General features: G+C 39.0%; 1 protein-coding gene across 2 annotated transcripts in view; it reads right to left on the bottom strand.

Moving 5' to 3' along the window:
- GSK3B (glycogen synthase kinase 3 beta) overlaps positions 1–18,740 on the bottom strand; it is a 150,419-nt gene that overhangs the window by 50,822 nt on the left and 80,857 nt on the right. For both annotated transcript variants that reach the window (XM_054654881.2, XM_054654883.2), the window contains exons 3-6: positions 18,366–18,449; positions 5,808–5,918; positions 2,785–2,915; positions 862–968 (exon numbers count right to left, since the gene is read on the bottom strand). In XM_054654881.2, coding sequence (XP_054510856.1) covers positions 862–968; positions 2,785–2,915; positions 5,808–5,918; positions 18,366–18,449 — 433 coding nt within the window. The remainder of the gene's footprint in view (positions 1–861; positions 969–2,784; positions 2,916–5,807; positions 5,919–18,365; positions 18,450–18,740) is intronic.

The raw sequence follows: 18,740 nt of genomic DNA, 5'->3' as shown, positions 1-18,740 counted from the left end.
AAAGTAAAAGGTTCCCCAATATTGTGCGGAGAGCCAATTCTGCTCTCTTTTGCACTAGAACTCAGAAGGAGCCCAGGGCAGTATCTTGACTGGAAATCTGAAGTAGTTACCAACAATCAGCCAACACACTGTTGTTCATTTCCAAGATTTTTCATTTTGCTGTTCATTTTTGGTTATCTACTGTAAGAAAACTTGGCTGTTCCTGATCTCCATGAAACCTCCAGCTTCCCTAGTATCTCCATGACACAGCCATGTGACAGGTATATAGAAAGAGTTCTTTGTGTTCAAAATTAATGACTAAATTAATGACAGTAAGAGCTAGCAGAATTAGCTGAATTAGAAGGACTGCTGTACACAATATATTAAAGTTGTAAAGAGAATTTAATTCAATCATTAGGTCACACCTCCCCCTATAAACTCTTTACTAAAAAAGCTAAGTAAATAAATTACAGATTTATGTCTTTACAGCACATCAGAAACAGTAGCTGGTTTTCTGCAGACATTCTTTATAGTCATTTCAAGTTGCTAAAAATGCTTTTCTAGCTTGAGATCTCATACTTATTTTTAAACTAAATGGCAACATTACATGGAATTTTTTTCCACTTGTAATCAGATTTTCCCCCCTCTACATTGTAAAAGCCCCTTTCCTAGTGTAATTAATGCTGAAATCTCAAAAGGTGTAGAAAGCACAGCAGCTGTCTACAAAACACTTGTATTTCTTTAAAAAGTGGTACCTAACAATTTACAACCAAATTCAGCCCCTGGGGATTACATTTGAGATCTCTGGAAACCTTTACACTACAGTAGAGGATAAAAACCGAGGCAAGCTGGTACAGATGTCAATGAAATGCACACACATACCTATACTGGAGGTATAATCGGTGGCCCCAAAGATCAACTCTGGTGCCCTGTAGTACCGAGAGCAGATGTACGACACGTTGGGTTCTCCACGAACCAGCTGTTTTGCACTGGAAAGAAAACAACAGCATTTCAGTCATGAACACTTCTACAACATTGCTGTGCACACCAACACGAAGCTTTGGCACTCTTCACCCATTCCCCATTCCCAAATATTGAAGTACAATATTCTTTTAAGCTGATTCAAACTGACTCCTTGATTCACTGTGAAATCAGTCCAATCCATCAAGCATCTCCTTGTACTGGGGACAGCAAAGGAAATTCTGAGTACAATCTAGGTGAAAAACAGGCTGCCAGTTGTCATTTGACAGATACAAAGGCTTGTTTACAGTGAAAAAGAGGACAGAAAACAGTTCAAATGTAGCCACTATTTAAGGTTTAAAAGCTCTGGATACTCACAAGGACTGAGTGGGGTATTTTTGTCTGTTTGGGGTTTTTGTTTGTTGGTTTGCTTTTTTGTTCAGTTGGTTTTTAATTTCCATCACAATATTCTGCTCCTTTGCTACTTAAGGGAGCTTGGTATGAAATGACAAAGAAACAAAAAGCCTTTGCCATTGTATTCACATGTCAATGATCCACAATTAACATGAAGGTTTCTCTTATACTGTAATTGATCAGCCACAGAGGGGCTAACCTACAGTATTGCCTCAATACTTCTCTTTGAAAGAATCCAAGAAAAGAATGGGCCACAAGACCACATTGCTTAAGGAACATGAGTCTATGGGCATATTACACTTCTTTCTTAATTAACAAGTGCAAGACAAAAAGGAGCTGGAAGACAACACTTCCCTTACTGCCCTTTTGGAAATATGACATTCACCAAAACAGCACCAAATAGTAACTAATGTGAAAAAAAATTGACTGCAAGCCAGTCAAATCCAGTGTTCAGCTCTCCAGACACTCCTCTCAGCCTGCAGTGAAGAACTTCCACCACCCATTTTAAAGCGTCTCAGTTTTCAGTTTTCTATATAGAAACTACATTTAACAAATTCCCACTGATAAAAAATAGTAAGTACTCCCTTGATGCATTGTCAGTGTTGAGCTTCAGCATGATTCCTACTTTGTCCCAATGCTGGTGATGTAGAGCTGAGGAGATCCCAAGGCACCAGCCACGACGATGCCCTGCCTGAATAACCCCCATCTGACATTCCCACTCACTATGGGCAAGCAAATTTAGCAACAGCAGCCTCTGTGACCTCTCACACATATACCCCAACTATTTTAGTCTGCAAAGTTACAGCACAATCTAAAGACTGAACTTTCTCAGAGAGAAATCTACGTCTTGTCTCACTGCAGATTGCCAGAATTTCTGTATCGGTTCTTAGGGGCTGGACTCTAAAGGTGATTCTGAGTGGATATTAGAAATAAATGTGCCTTAGGAAACCAGAACATAGATGTCCACTATCCAAGAGCTTCAACTGAAGTGCTGCTTTTGATTTTGAGCCTCTATGGTATTTGCAACATTAAGCGAATTGTTGTAAGTGCAAGTAGACTGACTAGTGTAACATCATCCTTTTTAAGTTACAATGCCACCACACCTGTCCTCTCTTGCCCAAATACACTTCACTGCAATAACTGGTTCTGGTTTTCCATGCTGCAGTATTTTCCCTATGTCATGGTGTATTTATTTCATTTTTCTAATACCTGCAAAAATAAGAGGTGTGAAGTTTAATTCCCTCCCTCTTAATATCCTTTTCCAGCTCTTCCCTGCCACTTCTTTGAACTCACTTTGGGGGGAAAATAGAATAGCAGTAATTCCTCTTTTAAGCTACAAATAAAAACCTTCTAAGGGACACTGAGAATTTCTTGGCAAAGTTGCATCAAGGAAGATCTCTTCACCAGGTTTCAGACCACAAATGTGCTTACCTTCCAAAGTCACAGAGTTTTAGAACAGCTGTATCAGGGTCCAGCAAGAGGTTCTGTGGTTTTATATCCCGGTGGCAGATCCCAAAGGAATGGATATAGGCTAAACTCCGGAACAGCTGATACATGTACAACTGGAACACAGAAATACCAGTCAAATCAGGGTTAACAGTCAGTTTAGCACAAACCCTTATTAGAAGAAAAACAAAATCACTGAGAAAAAGACCATACTGAATGCCTACTAGGGTTATGAAGGTGGGCAAGGTATTTGAATACATTCCCCACACGCCCTTTGCTGCATACACACACGTGTTTCACATCTTTTTATGTGTCCTTTGAGATAGCATAATTTGCATAATTCCAAAGAAATAATTGTGCCCGTTTTCCAACATTTGTAAATAATGGCAATCATAAAAAGCATACCAAAAAAAGTTTCAGTATGCTCTACAAATAGGCCACTTCACAGCAGTGAAGTATTCCAGGTTATTAAAAAAACCCCAAACAAACAAACAACCAAAAAAACCACCCCACAAAATCCAAAAGAAAACCCTTTAGTTAGTGAAGCTATATTAAATATTGCCCAAAGACAAGGGTAGTGTCTCAGCCTGTCACTGAAGTGAATCTCTCAGTGTTTCTTGCTGAGGGGACAGAGTCATTTTAATTTCAAATCTCTGGACAAAAACAGAAGGCAAATAAAACCAACTGTTCAAAATAAGTTTATGCAAGGCACAGCAAACTAGTATGCTGAGGGAGAGTTTTCTCTGCTCACTTTCCAGGGCTGGCTAACCCCTTAGCAAGGAAGAACACAGCAAGGGGAGGTATTACGAAGCCAAGAACTTCACAGGAAGCTTACAGGGCAGGGGGAGGATGTCCAGCTTCTGGAGATACACACTTTTTGCTATGGATAATGAAAAGCTGCTGGATACAATTAAGGATGTATAGCATATACAGTCATAAAGGCATAGAAAGCCCTGTTTTAAGGTTGACAAAAGGCTGCCAGATTATTTTTTATTTTTGTTGTGTCCCCACAAACAAAAATCAACTTACAGGCAGGACACTATACCAGGGATGCAACTCCACACTTTTCTTTCACAAGCACATTTTTCCACAGTTCACCTTTAATAGTCTATATAACCAAGTGCAATTACTTGATATTGATATCAGGTCATGTTTGCCTCTCTTTCACCATTATCTTTGTCGTCACACTTTCTCTCCCCCTTGTTTTTTGTTGTTTATTTGGCAGGAAAGTAGGAGAGGGAAGAGAATTGCTTGAATTTTGGCTCTAGGCCTCTGGTTTTCATACTTGTTTCTGAAAACCACAACTCTGCACAAAGAAAAGCAAACAAACATTTTTTCCGAATTGCCTGTTCTAGTCCCTCAAGTATGTATTGTGCAAGGGTATTGCAAAATAATGCAAAAGACTGATCTAACTTGAGGGGTCAAGTTAACACATGTGGGATTTATAAAGTATGCCTTTCATCTCCACAAAGCAAACCCAAAATTTCCAAGGACTCCTTACAGCAGGTTAGAAATTACAAATAAAAATTAACCAGAAGATTACTAGAGCAGCTTCTGTGCAGCTTTAAGTTTCTTTGTTATTCAGGGAAAAGCAGCTCTCTGCCTGCATAATTATCCATCAGAAGTGAACAAATAGGTATGATCTGACCTTTGTGTAGCCAAGATGCCTGGAAAATTGCAAAATCTTTAATGACATTAAGGCAACATGATCTTTTTATATACAGGATTATATAAAAGCCTTGCCAGAAAAATAAGAATAGCTTTCCAGACTACCTGGAACAGGAAGTCTCAGGCATCCTGCAAGATGAAAGAGTTGAAGCAGATTTTTCTCTGAAAGTGTAAGGAAGAACAATTTTCTCAAGTTCCCACAATGAGAACAATTAGGGCAAGAACACTAACAAAAGATATATAAACAACTTATCAAAAGACAAGCCTACAGATTTTGAGAAGCATATACCCTGAAGACATGATGTTCTACCAACAGACCAAAGGGAGTGACCTTGAAGTCTGCTGGATGATAAATTTCTGTACTTTCTTAAAAATCAGGTAAAAGTAATGCCGATTGCAGAGACATGCCATTTACAATTTATGCATGTAGTTATGGCACAAAACTTCATTATTGAAATAATTACTGTTTGTAGCTTTCACCTTCGAAACTTTCATCTTCTTTCAACCAAATTGAAGTTTTTTCTTAAGCCAGCCCTTACATTAAGCATTATACTTTTAAGGAGGTGTCTGGAGAAGTCAATATGCATCAGGAAATTTTGTTGGTAATTTCCATTAAATATTATCTGTGTGCCATGTTAACAAGTTAATGCCATGTGAAAACATCATCATTCACTAATGTGTGGATTGTGCTCACCACAATATAGGAAACAGAACTATGAGGCCCCAGATGGGTCCCATGTTGGACAGCAAATGAGAAATTTTATTTACTTTAACTCCTGTGTAAAAGATGTATACAACTTGAATAAGGTTTTGAAACTACAATGTGCATACAAGCACCTTACCCCTTTTGAAGACATAAGCCAATGAGCTTCAAGCAGAAAGAAAAATGTGCCTTTCACGACCACAACAAAAGCACATGAACTCTTACTCATATGCCAGGAAAAGGGGAAGATAACAGATTAGAGAACATCCTCCTGACATCCTCTTTCAGTTCCTGACCTTTGTTCTCTTATGTCTTCACCATCTCAGGAAACTGAAAGCTGCTAATCTGGCTGGTCTCAGTCTCCGTCCAAGCTGCATCAAAAACAAAACACTCCCCCCACACTCGGTATCCCCAACCCATTCCAAGATTTCTGTAAGGTCAGAAATTGGGAGTGTTTAAGTCTCAACCCTCTATTCTTCCTTCACAATAACAACAAGTAATTCTAAATTTTTTCCTTGCCTCAAGATCTATTTGCTTCTAGAAATTCCTGAAAATTTACTATTATGTCAGAAAAGAGTATCCACAGCGTATTTCTGTATTATCTTGCTTCACCTAACCACATCTGTAAGTTACCTACCTTGACATAAATCATAGGGAGTGTCTGTTTGGCCCGACTATAATGTCTGGCAACTCTGTATACTGTTTCAGGAACATAGTCCAGCACCAAGTTGAGGTACACCTCATCTTTCTGAAAGAGAATAAAGAAGAAAAACAAATCAGCACTAGGTTTGAGGCATGAAGTATAATCAAAGTGTTCAGAGAAACCTAAAAGATGAGAAAGCTGTGGACATTTAAAGTCTCATCTTTACCATGGAACTATTTAGGCTTTGCACTTGTGCATTCATACTTTTGTCAAACTTATGTTTAAGGTCATGTTAATTGTTCTGGTCTCCTATGTAAGATATTTTCTGATTATAAATGGAGACAAGGATATAATTGTTCTGCCCAGTCAATATTTTCATTAGGAGAGTATTTCAAGGTAACATCTGCATAATTAGTTAAAACAGCCTATTAACTCATTAGTCCCTTACCTGCCAAAACCCAAGAAGTGCAAATTTAAAAGCTCAAAACTCAGCCCCCAACAACAACACATCAAAAAAGTTCAAACAACCTTCATCTTTTAGAAATGTTACTTTGATCTTACTGAATTCCCAGCTACTAAGAGATTAATACATATTAACCATTTGTATACAGTAAGCCAGTGTTAAAATTTGTAACCATTCTGTTTGCAGGTATTTCTATGTCCCAGTTATTTCCAACTTAAACATATGAATTTATTCATACAAAAGAGAACAAGCCAAAACCAAAGTCTCAAGTATAATTTTTAATATCTAGGATTAAGTTAGAAGTTCATGTGAACATAACACAGAGAAACAACAAAAGTAGCCTTTGTTACATAATAAAGTACCTTATTATACATTAGCAAAGGAAAGAAGGAACAAAGAGGACTTAAAGGTCAAAGTACTATAATCATATAGTGCCTAACTGCAAAACTGAGAATTTTCAGCAGTGAAACAGGTCTTAAAGAGACTTCTGATATTTTAATGCAGCCTTCAGTGCAAAACCTACCAGAATTGTGAATACATCTAATGTTGGGGAGTGGGTAAAATCAATTAATTCAGCATAAAAAATTATTTTGAGAGCTAGTGAAGTAAGTAGAAGTAATCTCTCCTGTGCCTGTTATTTTATCACCTAGAACTTTCTATAGAGAAAGATAATACATAGAGAATTTATACAGACGGAAACAGCACAGAGCTCCCAGGTCTTCAACTGGAGGCCCTTGTCAGAAGATCCACTGGCTATCTACATCTTAACACCTGAACCTAAACCTCATCTAGCTACAGCAATTTAATACTACTCTACTGTGACTTTACCCACCACTCCAAGCACAGAGTGAGGTGTGCTTCTCTCACAGGGCTCTGCTGTCCTGCGACAGCAAAGAGCAGCAGTCTGGTACATGCTAACACACAGAGAAATACACACATTGAATACATACACAGAGAACTGCTGGCTTTTTGTGTTTTTAAAGGCTCAGAATTCAAGAACTCTGCTCGCCCTTATTTGACAATAAAGGCTTGGATTTTCAGGACATTTTAATAGCTCTTATCAATACCTCCTATTAGACCAAGTCACCTTGCATGGCCCTGCCTATGTTGTTCTTCCCTACAAAAAAAGCTCTTTTCTTAATATCATTGCTTAAATGACAGTGGCAATAGCACAGCACCAAGCAAATGACAATGGCCCACCAACTTGTATCTATCTGGTCTTATCATACTTCCCAAACATAGACAAGGAGTAGCCTCCAAGACCCTGCCTATGCTGGTGCTTCTCCCAGTGCCATCCCAGGAACTGGGAACAATAAAGGGAAGGCTTCTGGGCACCAATCTGGGGAGAAGAAAATTTTTGAAATGGATGAGAAGGCACAACTACCAGCAGTGCAGAGGAAATACCAGACAGCTCTGGAACTCCACAGACGTGCAAATATATGCAAGGAAAAAAAAAAACCAACCAAAACCACTTGTATTTTAGCACTTTTCCTGCAGCAAGGAAAGTTCTTCTTTCCCTGACTCTCACTTCAAGCCAATAAAATTCATCCACCGCCTCTTCTTAGGTCAGAGCTTTCAAGGTTTAGTTATAAAATACCAAAAATAAATGTCCTAAAAAATTCAAAGTTAGCTTATGCTGGTAAGACAATCTGTAAACCATGAGAGAAAACAGTCACATGAATATGAATGCTGTTTGCTTCAGTGTAGGTACAACCTGATGAATATGCTAAATGTCTGCCTCTCAGAGGATGGGAAAGTCTTACTGGTGACAAATCACTTCACCGAGTACTGTTACTGAGGTTGGTGACTTTGATCCAAATATTCATGTTTCATGTATCAAAAAGATTTACATGAAACATTAGAGGAAAAAAATGAGTAAAAATTAAATTATAGTGATTTTATAATCCTCTCATAATACAAACAAAAGGACGCATGTAAAACAGTAAAACATATGATCAGTAAACCCTGTCTACACTACTTCACAGCAGTGAGTTTTTAGAACAGAACTACTACAGAACTACTCTCTAGTTCATATAATCTTTGCTTTGCTTTCAGCGCCTCCATTTTTATTTCTAATTTTACATGCTATTAAAAATGGGACCAATTCAATATCATGACACAAGCACAAAAAACCTTGAGGCATTTGCATTTTTAGAGATGAAGGCTTCACTTTTGAGTTTTGATGCCATCCGCAGTACCTGAACAAACAGCGTGGGTTTTGTGTGGTGCTGCTCCTGTGTAAATGTGTATCACACAGAACAGAAAGGCACAAGAACACCTTTCCCCCTCCCATCAACTATCAAGTTTTGATGTACCACTTGAGGGACCCAGAACTCCAATATGCAGCTATAAATGCAAGGCTTATGCCATTGGCCATGTAAGTAGCGGCATACTCCACCCCTACCACACGCAACTGACTCCAGAGGTTCCCTTAATGACTGCTATAATGAATTAAAGACTATTCAAGTGTTTTGAGTGACATCCTCCTGATGCCATCTGGCACTGGTCTGATAAACATACACGAAAGAGTTTACAAGAGCCCTGATCCTTCTCAGTGAGCATGAACTGGATGAAAATAATATCCAAGTTACCTGGATTCCCCTGAACAAGATTCAGGACAAGCTAGGAAGCAGTCATGGCCTGACAAGCTCTGAGCATGATGTAACCTGGTTTGCCTACCTCATGCATTCCTCCTAAACACATATTTTTCCAGTGACCCAGATGTATAGCAGTAGGAAACAGGGTTAGCTCAAAGAGCTTGCCAAATGAGGGCAACTGCTCGAGGATCAACTGGGACGATCAAGGCTTATCTTTCCATTACAGGGAGCCTCACCACATATTCCACAAGTGACTTGTTTCCATACTGCTGTTTCAAAACTGCTGGTCTGGGAACAAAACAAGGTAACCTGACTGTCAGAAGCATGTCTGAAATTACCTACAGAGAACAGAGAAGACCAGAGAAGCTGCAGCATACGAAATACAGAAAGCAAACACAAGATGTCATTAAATAACTCACTTCTCCTTAAAGACCTTGAGCTTACTAGCCTTCTGTTGCAGGTCAAGTGTATTTTTATTCTCCTGTGCTTGCTGCTAAGATTATGACCATGTACAGTTCAAAATAAAAAAGAGGAAGGGCAGAACACCAGATCCTGAAACCCAGAATCAAAAGTATTTCATTAGCATTTTGACTTCAGCAATGCAGCTCATGTACCAGCATAGAGTGCTAGAAGCTTTTTGTCACTTGGCACATGAATCCTCAGGTGACAAACACTGCTCCAAAACGAGACATAGCAAAATAATCAGTGCTTTGCCATTAAATTGCTCTGCACCTCTCAAGAAGCACTGCTTCACTTTGGTGGGAAATACTTAATGCAAGTAAATACTCATGCAACCTGTACCATAATAAGAGGCATGAGAAAGACTAGAACACAAGAGCCAAAACATTTTAGCAACTTCATTCTTTTTCTTGTGCCAGAAATTGGAGACAAAACAGGATGAAAGTACATGGGCATTACACACAATGTGGCTGAGGACTGAATAAAATTGAAAACATTGCCTTACTGACAAAGGAAAGGCTGGAGGTGTCAAACTCCATTTTAAAACTCTTGTCTCTTTCAGTCCACAGAAGTAATCTGTTTAAAGCATCCTCCAGTTGTGCTTGAGGCCAATATAAAGAAACAGCTATTGAATTAAAATAAAGCAACAGCTGTTGAATTCAAAGATTCACTTTTCTAGATTGTTCCTTGCAGTGATAGTTAAAATATTGCTTCTCTGTGATCATCCCCTACCTCGACAAACCTCAAATTGATCCAAAGTGGTTCCTACAAGCTTTTGTTTTCATTTATCAGACACACTGCATTTACAACATGCACATATAAAGCAGCAACCAATATTAAGCCAGTCACAGTCCAACTATTTCCTCTATTTACCACCATGATGATAGAAGCCAGGGAGGTCATATAGGCCAAACACCAAACTAACAGCAAAATGAAAATTCTTACTCTGATAATCTGTCAGCATCTAATAAGACATTGGAAGTATTCCTGAACTGTCAAGGCCTATGTGGAATCTAAGGAAAACTTCTCTGAACATCAAGTAGTAGGGTAAAAAGGTTAAGAAGTTATTCTGGGTGCTCTTTCTTTAGGGTGACCCTATTTACTGCTCAGCATTTGGGAAAAGTGATGAACATGCTCATTTCAGTTTCATCTCCTGGCAAATCAGTAACAGTGTGACAGTGGTTCTGGTGTGGTTTGGGATGGGTTTTTGCTTGTTTTTGATGGACTCCACCTGATCAGCTGTATGAGCATAACTGAGAGGACATGAACAACACAGGAGTTTCTTAAGCTAACTTTGCATTAGGAGAAATAAATGTGGAATTGCACTCTGAAGAAAGTCACTTCATATGCCTACTCAAGCTAAATGCACACAGACAAGTAATGCACCTAAAATTAAGTAATATGCCTCCAAAATGTACTTCTCATTATTAAAATGACCCCAAGGCTTCAGTATTAGGGCTGTATGAGGTAAATAAACCAATCAGTTTATCCAGGAGGATGTTTTATTTAGGATATGACAGCGCCCCACTGATGATGTTTCAGAGGTAGGTGCTGCACGGAGCAGTTAGTGACAGGATGCAGCAATGCAAGGGTTCTGTCAGAAAGCACCTGAGGGATTTACCTTTGAGTTGGAAAGCAAGAAAATGCCTTTCAGCATTTCATGCAGACTATGCCTTTTTTGAGAGTGCATTATTTGAACACTGGAGTGTCAACATGAGGTAAAATACACCCTTCACCCTGATGCAGGCATCTAGATTTAGACAATACACAAAGTCACAGTTTTTGCCCTAGATTCAGAAAAATGTTATTTTACTTTTCTTAAAGCCACAACCAGCACACACTTCACATTCCTTTATCAAGCACCATGACAGACCCACCTTCCTTATCTTGAAGGCTGACATTGTACATTAAGGATACAAAGACTTTGGATACACTTTCAAAGACAAAGCAAAAATTTGCAGCCTTTCTACTCTAACTACTGAGTAGACATGATACTCAAGAAATATTTGAAAATGCAAAATATTTGCTAGCTGACCTTATTTGTATGAAGGAATGGTGACATCCAGTGGCCACGTGTGCCTGTTTTTACTTGCAGTTTACAACCACATCTATTTCAAAACAGAGCTTTGGCTGCCACCAAAGAAAAGGGAGTGTAAGCCTAGAGATACAGTTGCAGTTTCACACAGATAAATGCAGGGGTGTAAGAACAGTTAAGACTCAACTTCAGTGTTCAGAAAGATACCAATACTTTCTAATACTACTGCAAATATTGGGCAAAGTATTTTCTTTTCTAATCCCTCGCTCTTCATGACTGAGTTTGAGAACTGAGATCTGTACCAGAAGTTCTGTTCCTATGCCTACGTGTCAAAATTAGCAAACTGCTCTTCAGCAAAACACAGTCATGTTAGGTAGGTATGAACTACCAAGTGGGTAAGCTGTGATGGCAACATAAGGCCAGAAGTCAACCCTCCCAATAAAATAAGTATTTAAGAAATTAGTATTTAACAACTTTCTTGGGTGTTGTCTGAAGCCAGCTGGTTTATATTATCTACCTTTGATCACTGAAAGAGTAGAGGTTCTTAGGTGATGCACTAAGACATTCTTTATCAGAAGAAAAAAAAAAGACATTTTCTGACCTGTCTTCCCCTCTAAAGAGCAGCTACTGTGAAGGAAAAGGTCACACATTAAAATAATTTGGGAATCCCTGATGATTGTTGTTTATTTTATGCCCTGTGAATTCCTTAAGCTTATAGATGTACTTCCAAGGCGAATTTCTATGAAGTTGGAAACATCTGCCCAACATCTCGAAGGCAGGACTGAGCTATCCTTTTTGACATAAGTCATCTGGGGCTATTTGAACCCCAACTCCCGAACAGGGACTCACTGTGCCATAAACTGTTGCCATAGGTCTGCTGGAAGATGAAAATGAACAGATGATGTTTGAATCACTGGACTGTCCTGCACACCTTATGATGAAACAAAAAGCAGGGTCTTTGGAGATCCACCTGTTTTCTTGACTGTTCACTACCTTCCAGAGTGAGTATGAATTTCTGAATCAGGATACATCCATGACAAAAAGCTAGACAAGACAATACACAATCATGGTTCAAACTACATGTCTGCCTCAGGACAAACACCACAAGCTGCCTTCCTAATGGCCATCCAACACTGGGAAGATGAGAGCAGGAGCTAGAGCTGGCAGAGGAATGACTCAAGAACAGAAGAGCGACCAACCAGATGCACTGGATGGCTCACTGGCCTAGAGAGAAATCTCTGAGCTTCCTATTTTCACTGCATGCACCTCCCACACTAAGGATCTAGCCACTGCTGCCTACTCCACTCTTGTGAAGCCCTACCACAGGCAGACAAAACTGCTATTTCTAATAACAAAACCCACTCAAAACCAGAAACTGCTCATAACTACAACGAAGGAAATTCCCAGCCTGTTGCAAATCCTAACAGCAGTAACTGATAATCATTATATGATGACTGCTGCCCTTTTTGAAATGAGCTTGGCAGTCCTCAGGCAAGGATTACAGAGATACCAACATCACAAAACTCCTCATAATTGGCATTAATTGCTTCTTTGTTGACAACACACAAGATCTGCCAGGGACTGGATGAATGCTAGTTACTAAATTCATCTCTAGTGATGGCCCTTCAGCACATTACTAGGCTGGTGCAAAACATTCACATAGACTATCAGAGCAAAATCGGGCTCAAGGCTCTGGTAATTGCCCTTTTTATGCAGTAACTTCTTTTTATTTTTTCTTTTAAGTTCAATTAAGAAACCAAATAGTTCTCATTTTAACAGGAACAGAATGCATGGTTCTTACATGAGGACTCATCTGAACACTCCTGCAAGAAATAATGGTGATGTTCATGCCTCTCTGAAGGGGAAGGATATGACAGGGATTTAACTTGCAAATGAGACAATTGCCCTCTTCTTCCAAACTTCTTCATTGCCATTTAATCCAGTGCTGCCAAAGCCCACGAGATCATGCACAGAAGCTTATAGATGCAGCTCAACATATATCTCCTGCATGTTTATTTTAAACTTCAGCCTAAGTCTATGGGAGTAAATTTCCATCCTGAGTCTTCATGGACTTCTGGCTACATGCCCTTATAGCTAAGGCTAAATAAGACCTGACATCAATTAGAGCATGCAGAAGGGCCAGCTCAGCCTCCAAAAAAGTGTCAGCATATTGCCTGTTTGTGATCTGTCTGTGCTTCCATTTTTGCTTTGACTCCTCTGAATACTAAGCCACCTTAAGAAGGAAAAACTAAAGGACACAACCACAGGTGCAATTACTCAACAAAAATTGTATTTACTTTGATTTGATGCAGAAACAAATCACTTCAGTAACTTTTCATCCTCTTTTGGACAAAGGTATGGATCAAGCAGTCTATTCAATGCTCTAAAGTATCCATACAAGAAAAACTGACAGTTACAAAATGCCACAAAGTTCTAACCAGAAATAGAGAGGGATAGAAAAGGCAGAATTATGAACTTATTTCAGGTTTTACACAGCTGAGTAATTTTACTTGACAGCCACTGATTTAAGAAGTTAGGTCATTCTATAAAACATCAGGGAATACTCCTAGCAAAGGAGTCAAAGGAATAATTTCCTATATTTATGCTTGCCCTGCCTTGGAACATGGCTTGAAAGGTTCTCAGCAGAATTAGGCTAGAAAGGACAGGTGGCAAGACCATCCCCCCCCACAAAAGTAAATCAAGACCTACATTTTTGTATCATGCTAAATGTAAAGCAGTTCCTGAAATTAAGGAAATGTAGCAAAAATCAACCCTGAAATATATGCCTTCCTAATACTGTCTGATGTTCAGTGGAAAGCTGACAGAAAAACCAGGCATCTTGTTCAAGATCTTATCCTAAGGCATAATACCAAAGTTATCAAACAGTGGAGCTGGGTAGACCTAAAATCCTGCTCATTTTCTCTAAGAATTACCTAGAAAACTATAAATCACAGAAATACAGCATGGAAAAGTCTTGTGACTACTTTCAGAAGAAGAAGCTTTCATACACCATTCAACCCATTATTTGGTTGTATTTTCTTTCCGTCTGGCTCATTCCACCAGATATAATTACACATTTTAGATTACTGAAAAGCACATTACAGCTATGGAAGTCAGTGCCCTGCTATCAGATATCTCATACAGCCTCAAAATAAGAAAAAGTCAGAATCTACTCTGACAAATTCATTAAGGAAGTGGCTTTTGAAAAAACTGGTTATCCAACAGGTCTGACAAATGTCTGTAAACTTTCAAAAAGAATGAATGGAGGAGGAAAGAGCTTATAGAAGCAACTTGAATGCCAAGCCTGTCAACTGTCATCTTAATATAAATTATGTACCTTCTCTGAGCTCTTTTAGACTAGAAATTATTAGTCAAACATAATTAATGCTTAGTACTCAGAACAACTTTTTATATCTATATATATACATAAAGGTATAACTATGTGTGCATGTGTATATATATATACACACATACACTTTGCTATATAAAGGCAATATAAATTCAAAGATGCTCAGGCAAGAGGGAGTCACTCAGTCACAGAAAAGAAAGGAGAAGAAATCAGTCAAAGCCATGTTTGATACATGATTTTTCATGCTGCTAAGGCTTTATGGCTTTTGTCAAAAGAAGGAAAGAAGTTTAAGCAAATGGGAGACATAAAAAGGAGAGTTCATCACAAGAAAAAAGAAAAGATAGGGAGCTCAAACCCTTCAACCAGTTCCACACAGCCTGCAGAAACAGCTAATGGAGAGCTCCAAATCTCTACAAAGTAGAGCTACAACTTGGACACAGCTAAAGAATGGTTGTACCAGCAAGTGTTTTTTAGACTTGTTTTTCTATTTGATACTTTTCCAGTTTTCCAATCAAGAATGAAACCTCCTGTTTTGCTAGAATGAAGCCAGTTTTAAGGTTCCTCAGTGTCTAAAAATACCTAGCAATTGAAATGAACTGAAGTGATTGTTAGGCTCATGTATTTCAAAGAGTGCCAGTCTGACTAGATATGGAGAAATCCTTTGAAGTATATCTAAATTAAGTCAGATTTAAGCTTCTTGAAAATCCCCCCCGCCAAAAAAACCCAACAACAACAAAAAACTCAACCCAACAAAACAAAAACAACAACAACAACAACAAAAAAAAAAAAAAAAAACAAAAAAAAAAAAAAAAAGCCCCCACAAAACAAACAGAAAAACCAAACCAGCTAACAAAAAAAGCCCAAACCCCATCCAGAAAGAGAAGTCTCTGGGCTTAGGGATGCTGGTGTCAAGCACCAGGGAAGAAGGGAGAAGTCCAAGCAACATGGACAGATGGAGTACACAGTGGCATAAAAACATTTATGCAAAAGAATGCTTGATATATTTAAGTATCAAAATGTAATTAATGAGATCAGCAGTATAGGAGTTACCTCTGAGACTTTCCCATTGCTGCTAGACGTGAGTTAATTATCACAAACACAGATTAATGGCAGAGGATCATCAAGTTCTTCACAAAGACTGTCAACAATTGCAAGCCCAACTCATCACTACATTTTCTGCTATACAATTCCTGGATTTTTATATTACTCTTCCCATTGGACTTGCCTTCAATAATCAGTTTATATAAACCTGTGGGGGGACATACCATCTGTATCTGCAACTGCTTCCTAAACATCCTTCCTGGTTAGCAGATGGGACATTACACTTTTCTCCTTTTCCACCCCACAGACAGTGTGATTATGAGGGAAATATGAAGGAAAAGATGCTATTGCTTCCCAAAACTGACAAAAGCATGATAAGAAACGTTCTCCTTGCTTCCCACATCAACTTGAGAACATCAACCTGCTTCTGTCTAGAGCTTTTCCCAAACAAACTCCAGCCCCTTCCCTCCTAGCAGAGAACCAGTCTGCTACAAGGCAAGAACAGCAGCCTGTTATACCCCAGAGTCCAAGGAGGAAAAGCTGTGGCAAGCTGCTGTGCTAACACTCAGCTTGTGTTTGCTACAGCTTCTTCTGCAGGTGTTTCCTGAGAGCTGCAAGAATGGGCAGGAGTCACGCACGCCATCACAGAGTTATCTTCACATGCTGCCACCTACATGGAAATACTTGCAAGCCAATTATGTGTCATTTTGTATTGAACTGCAAGAGACCTTGCAACCTGAACTGCAGCATTACACTGCTCATGTTCTGCTGGGTGTGTGCTGGCTCCAGGGACTGCTTCCCATTTGTCCTATTTTGCAACAGGGTAGCAGTGGGGATCTCAAAGGCACAGAGCAGAGGCATGAAGACCAAGGAGCAGAAAGTGCTGCTAAAAATCAGCCACGAGGAGTTGAAACAGCAGAATGGAAAATCCAGTCTCAAGCTCAATTTCATTTAAAGATTTCCAAAAGAGTTTTTCTCAAGTTACTGTTACACAAAAGCTCCTGGGACAGTGTTCTGAGCAGTTTTAACATTTCACTGTTTGCAGGAGGTTTTTGAAAGCCATTAGATAAGGCAGCTGTCTCATCTGTCCAGGAAATTCTACTTCACTCAAGTTACAAGGTGTTTTAAAAATCACAAGCAAACCACCAACAAAAAAATCCCAAACCCAAGCCCTCCTTCACAGCATTTTCTTTTTTGTACTCATGCTGCTTGAAGCATTTCTGTTTACGAACAAACTACAGCTTAAAAAAACAACACTGCACTACCAACAAAACATATACAGCTGAAAATGCTTGTTAGCATCATCCAAGAGTGAGGAAGGAAAGGGAAGGTTGATTAAAAAAATTAAACCCTAAATTATATTTCTTCTTGAATGCTGTAGTTTTGCAGGCTCTCTATAGGCACAGGCAAGATACAGGGCCAGGTCCCCCCACAAAACACCTCTCAGGTAACAGCAGATCTCCTCCAATTATTCCCCTGTGCACAGCACAAGACAAAAGCAACTTATCCTGGAGACGTCAGCTCCTTTTCTGGCTCCAAAGACCATGAAAGGGGTGGGCTGCCTCTCCCAGTCTGCTGACCCACTTCATGAACCTGCAGTTAACAGCCTGCCAGTAGCTATCAGCTCTCATACACAGCCCTTTATAGCTCTGTGGACAAGTGTATCACCATCTGAAGACAGCTAAGGATGCAATCTGCCTTAAAAATGAAAAAATGGCAGCATTTCTATAAATTATATAAATATTTGATATATAGAAAGATCAGAGAAAATTCAGAAGGTCATCTAGCACATTTCCCAACCTCACAGCTTTCATTAACTCCCACACAGACCACAATGACTTCGCTTTTACTCCGTGGATGATCCTGCTTTAAGGATAAAGTTGGATCAGGTGTCATTTTGAGTCCATTTCATCCTGAATTCTCATATAATTTGTAAAATGCTGATACATACTTAGATAAGGAATACATTTATAATTTCACATTAAAACTAAACTCTGTAACCCCCTCTCAAAAAAACCAAGGAACTTTTAAACCTGGACTGAACGAAAACAAATGTGAGTATCTACTTCTTGAGAGTTATTAAATCCAGCTATTTGCTCTTTCTTCTGAAGCACAAACATTCTGACAATTGATACAATCACATGATCATACATTACTCTTTCCTCAGGCTCTGAAACTCAGCCTGCACCTGGAAGAGATGCACAAGGAAGGGGGGCAGAAGCATACAAAGACTGGTTCTGGGAAAAGTCACATAAATGCTTTATATCTAAAATGCTTAACAGTGAATCCTAGAAAACACATATCTGCACAGATAGAAAGGTAGTGCTAGAACACAAAGCCCAGCTGTGATCCACTAGATTAAGAAAGAGGCAGTGCATATGCAAATCTATGGCAGCCTTGCTGTATTTTTAGTGTAACACTACTCCTTATGGACCGCACACTTCTATACTGAAAAACATCTGGTCCACTATGACCTGCTGGGCACCATTTTAGAGTTTGCTCAGTAGTAAATGTCTGATATCTTCACAATTCTGTCTCCATACATTCAGACAGTCCAGTTATACCCCAGACAGTTACCAGGATGCATTCCTTTGATTTTTGTTCTTACCTTCTCTCCACTAGAGTAGAAGAAATAACGCAATCGGACAATGTTACAATGATCCAATTTTCTCATAATCTGGAGCTCTCTGTTCTGAAACAAGAGAAAAGCAAACCATTAGAAAAACTTTCTGTGGAAAAGGTAAGGTACCATCGTGAACACTTTAACATACAGATACAGAAGTTGACAAACCAAAGAACAAGTAAGTTGGAAATGCAACAGCTTTCACATGTTTATTAGTATTTATTGCAATTGCTTTATTACTGAGAATATTGCCACCTTTGACTACATTTTCTCTCTAAAATAAACATCCAAAAATCCAACACGTAATTCCTATCTGCTTTCCTAAGAATTACCTATTTGCATTATCAAAGGGTCAGTGGT

Source organism: Agelaius phoeniceus, chromosome 2 (assembly GCF_051311805.1).
Source record: "Agelaius phoeniceus isolate bAgePho1 chromosome 2, bAgePho1.hap1, whole genome shotgun sequence".
Classification (NCBI taxonomy): Eukaryota; Metazoa; Chordata; class Aves; order Passeriformes; family Icteridae; genus Agelaius; species Agelaius phoeniceus.
This window is presented reverse-complemented; position numbering and strand designations above follow the sequence as displayed.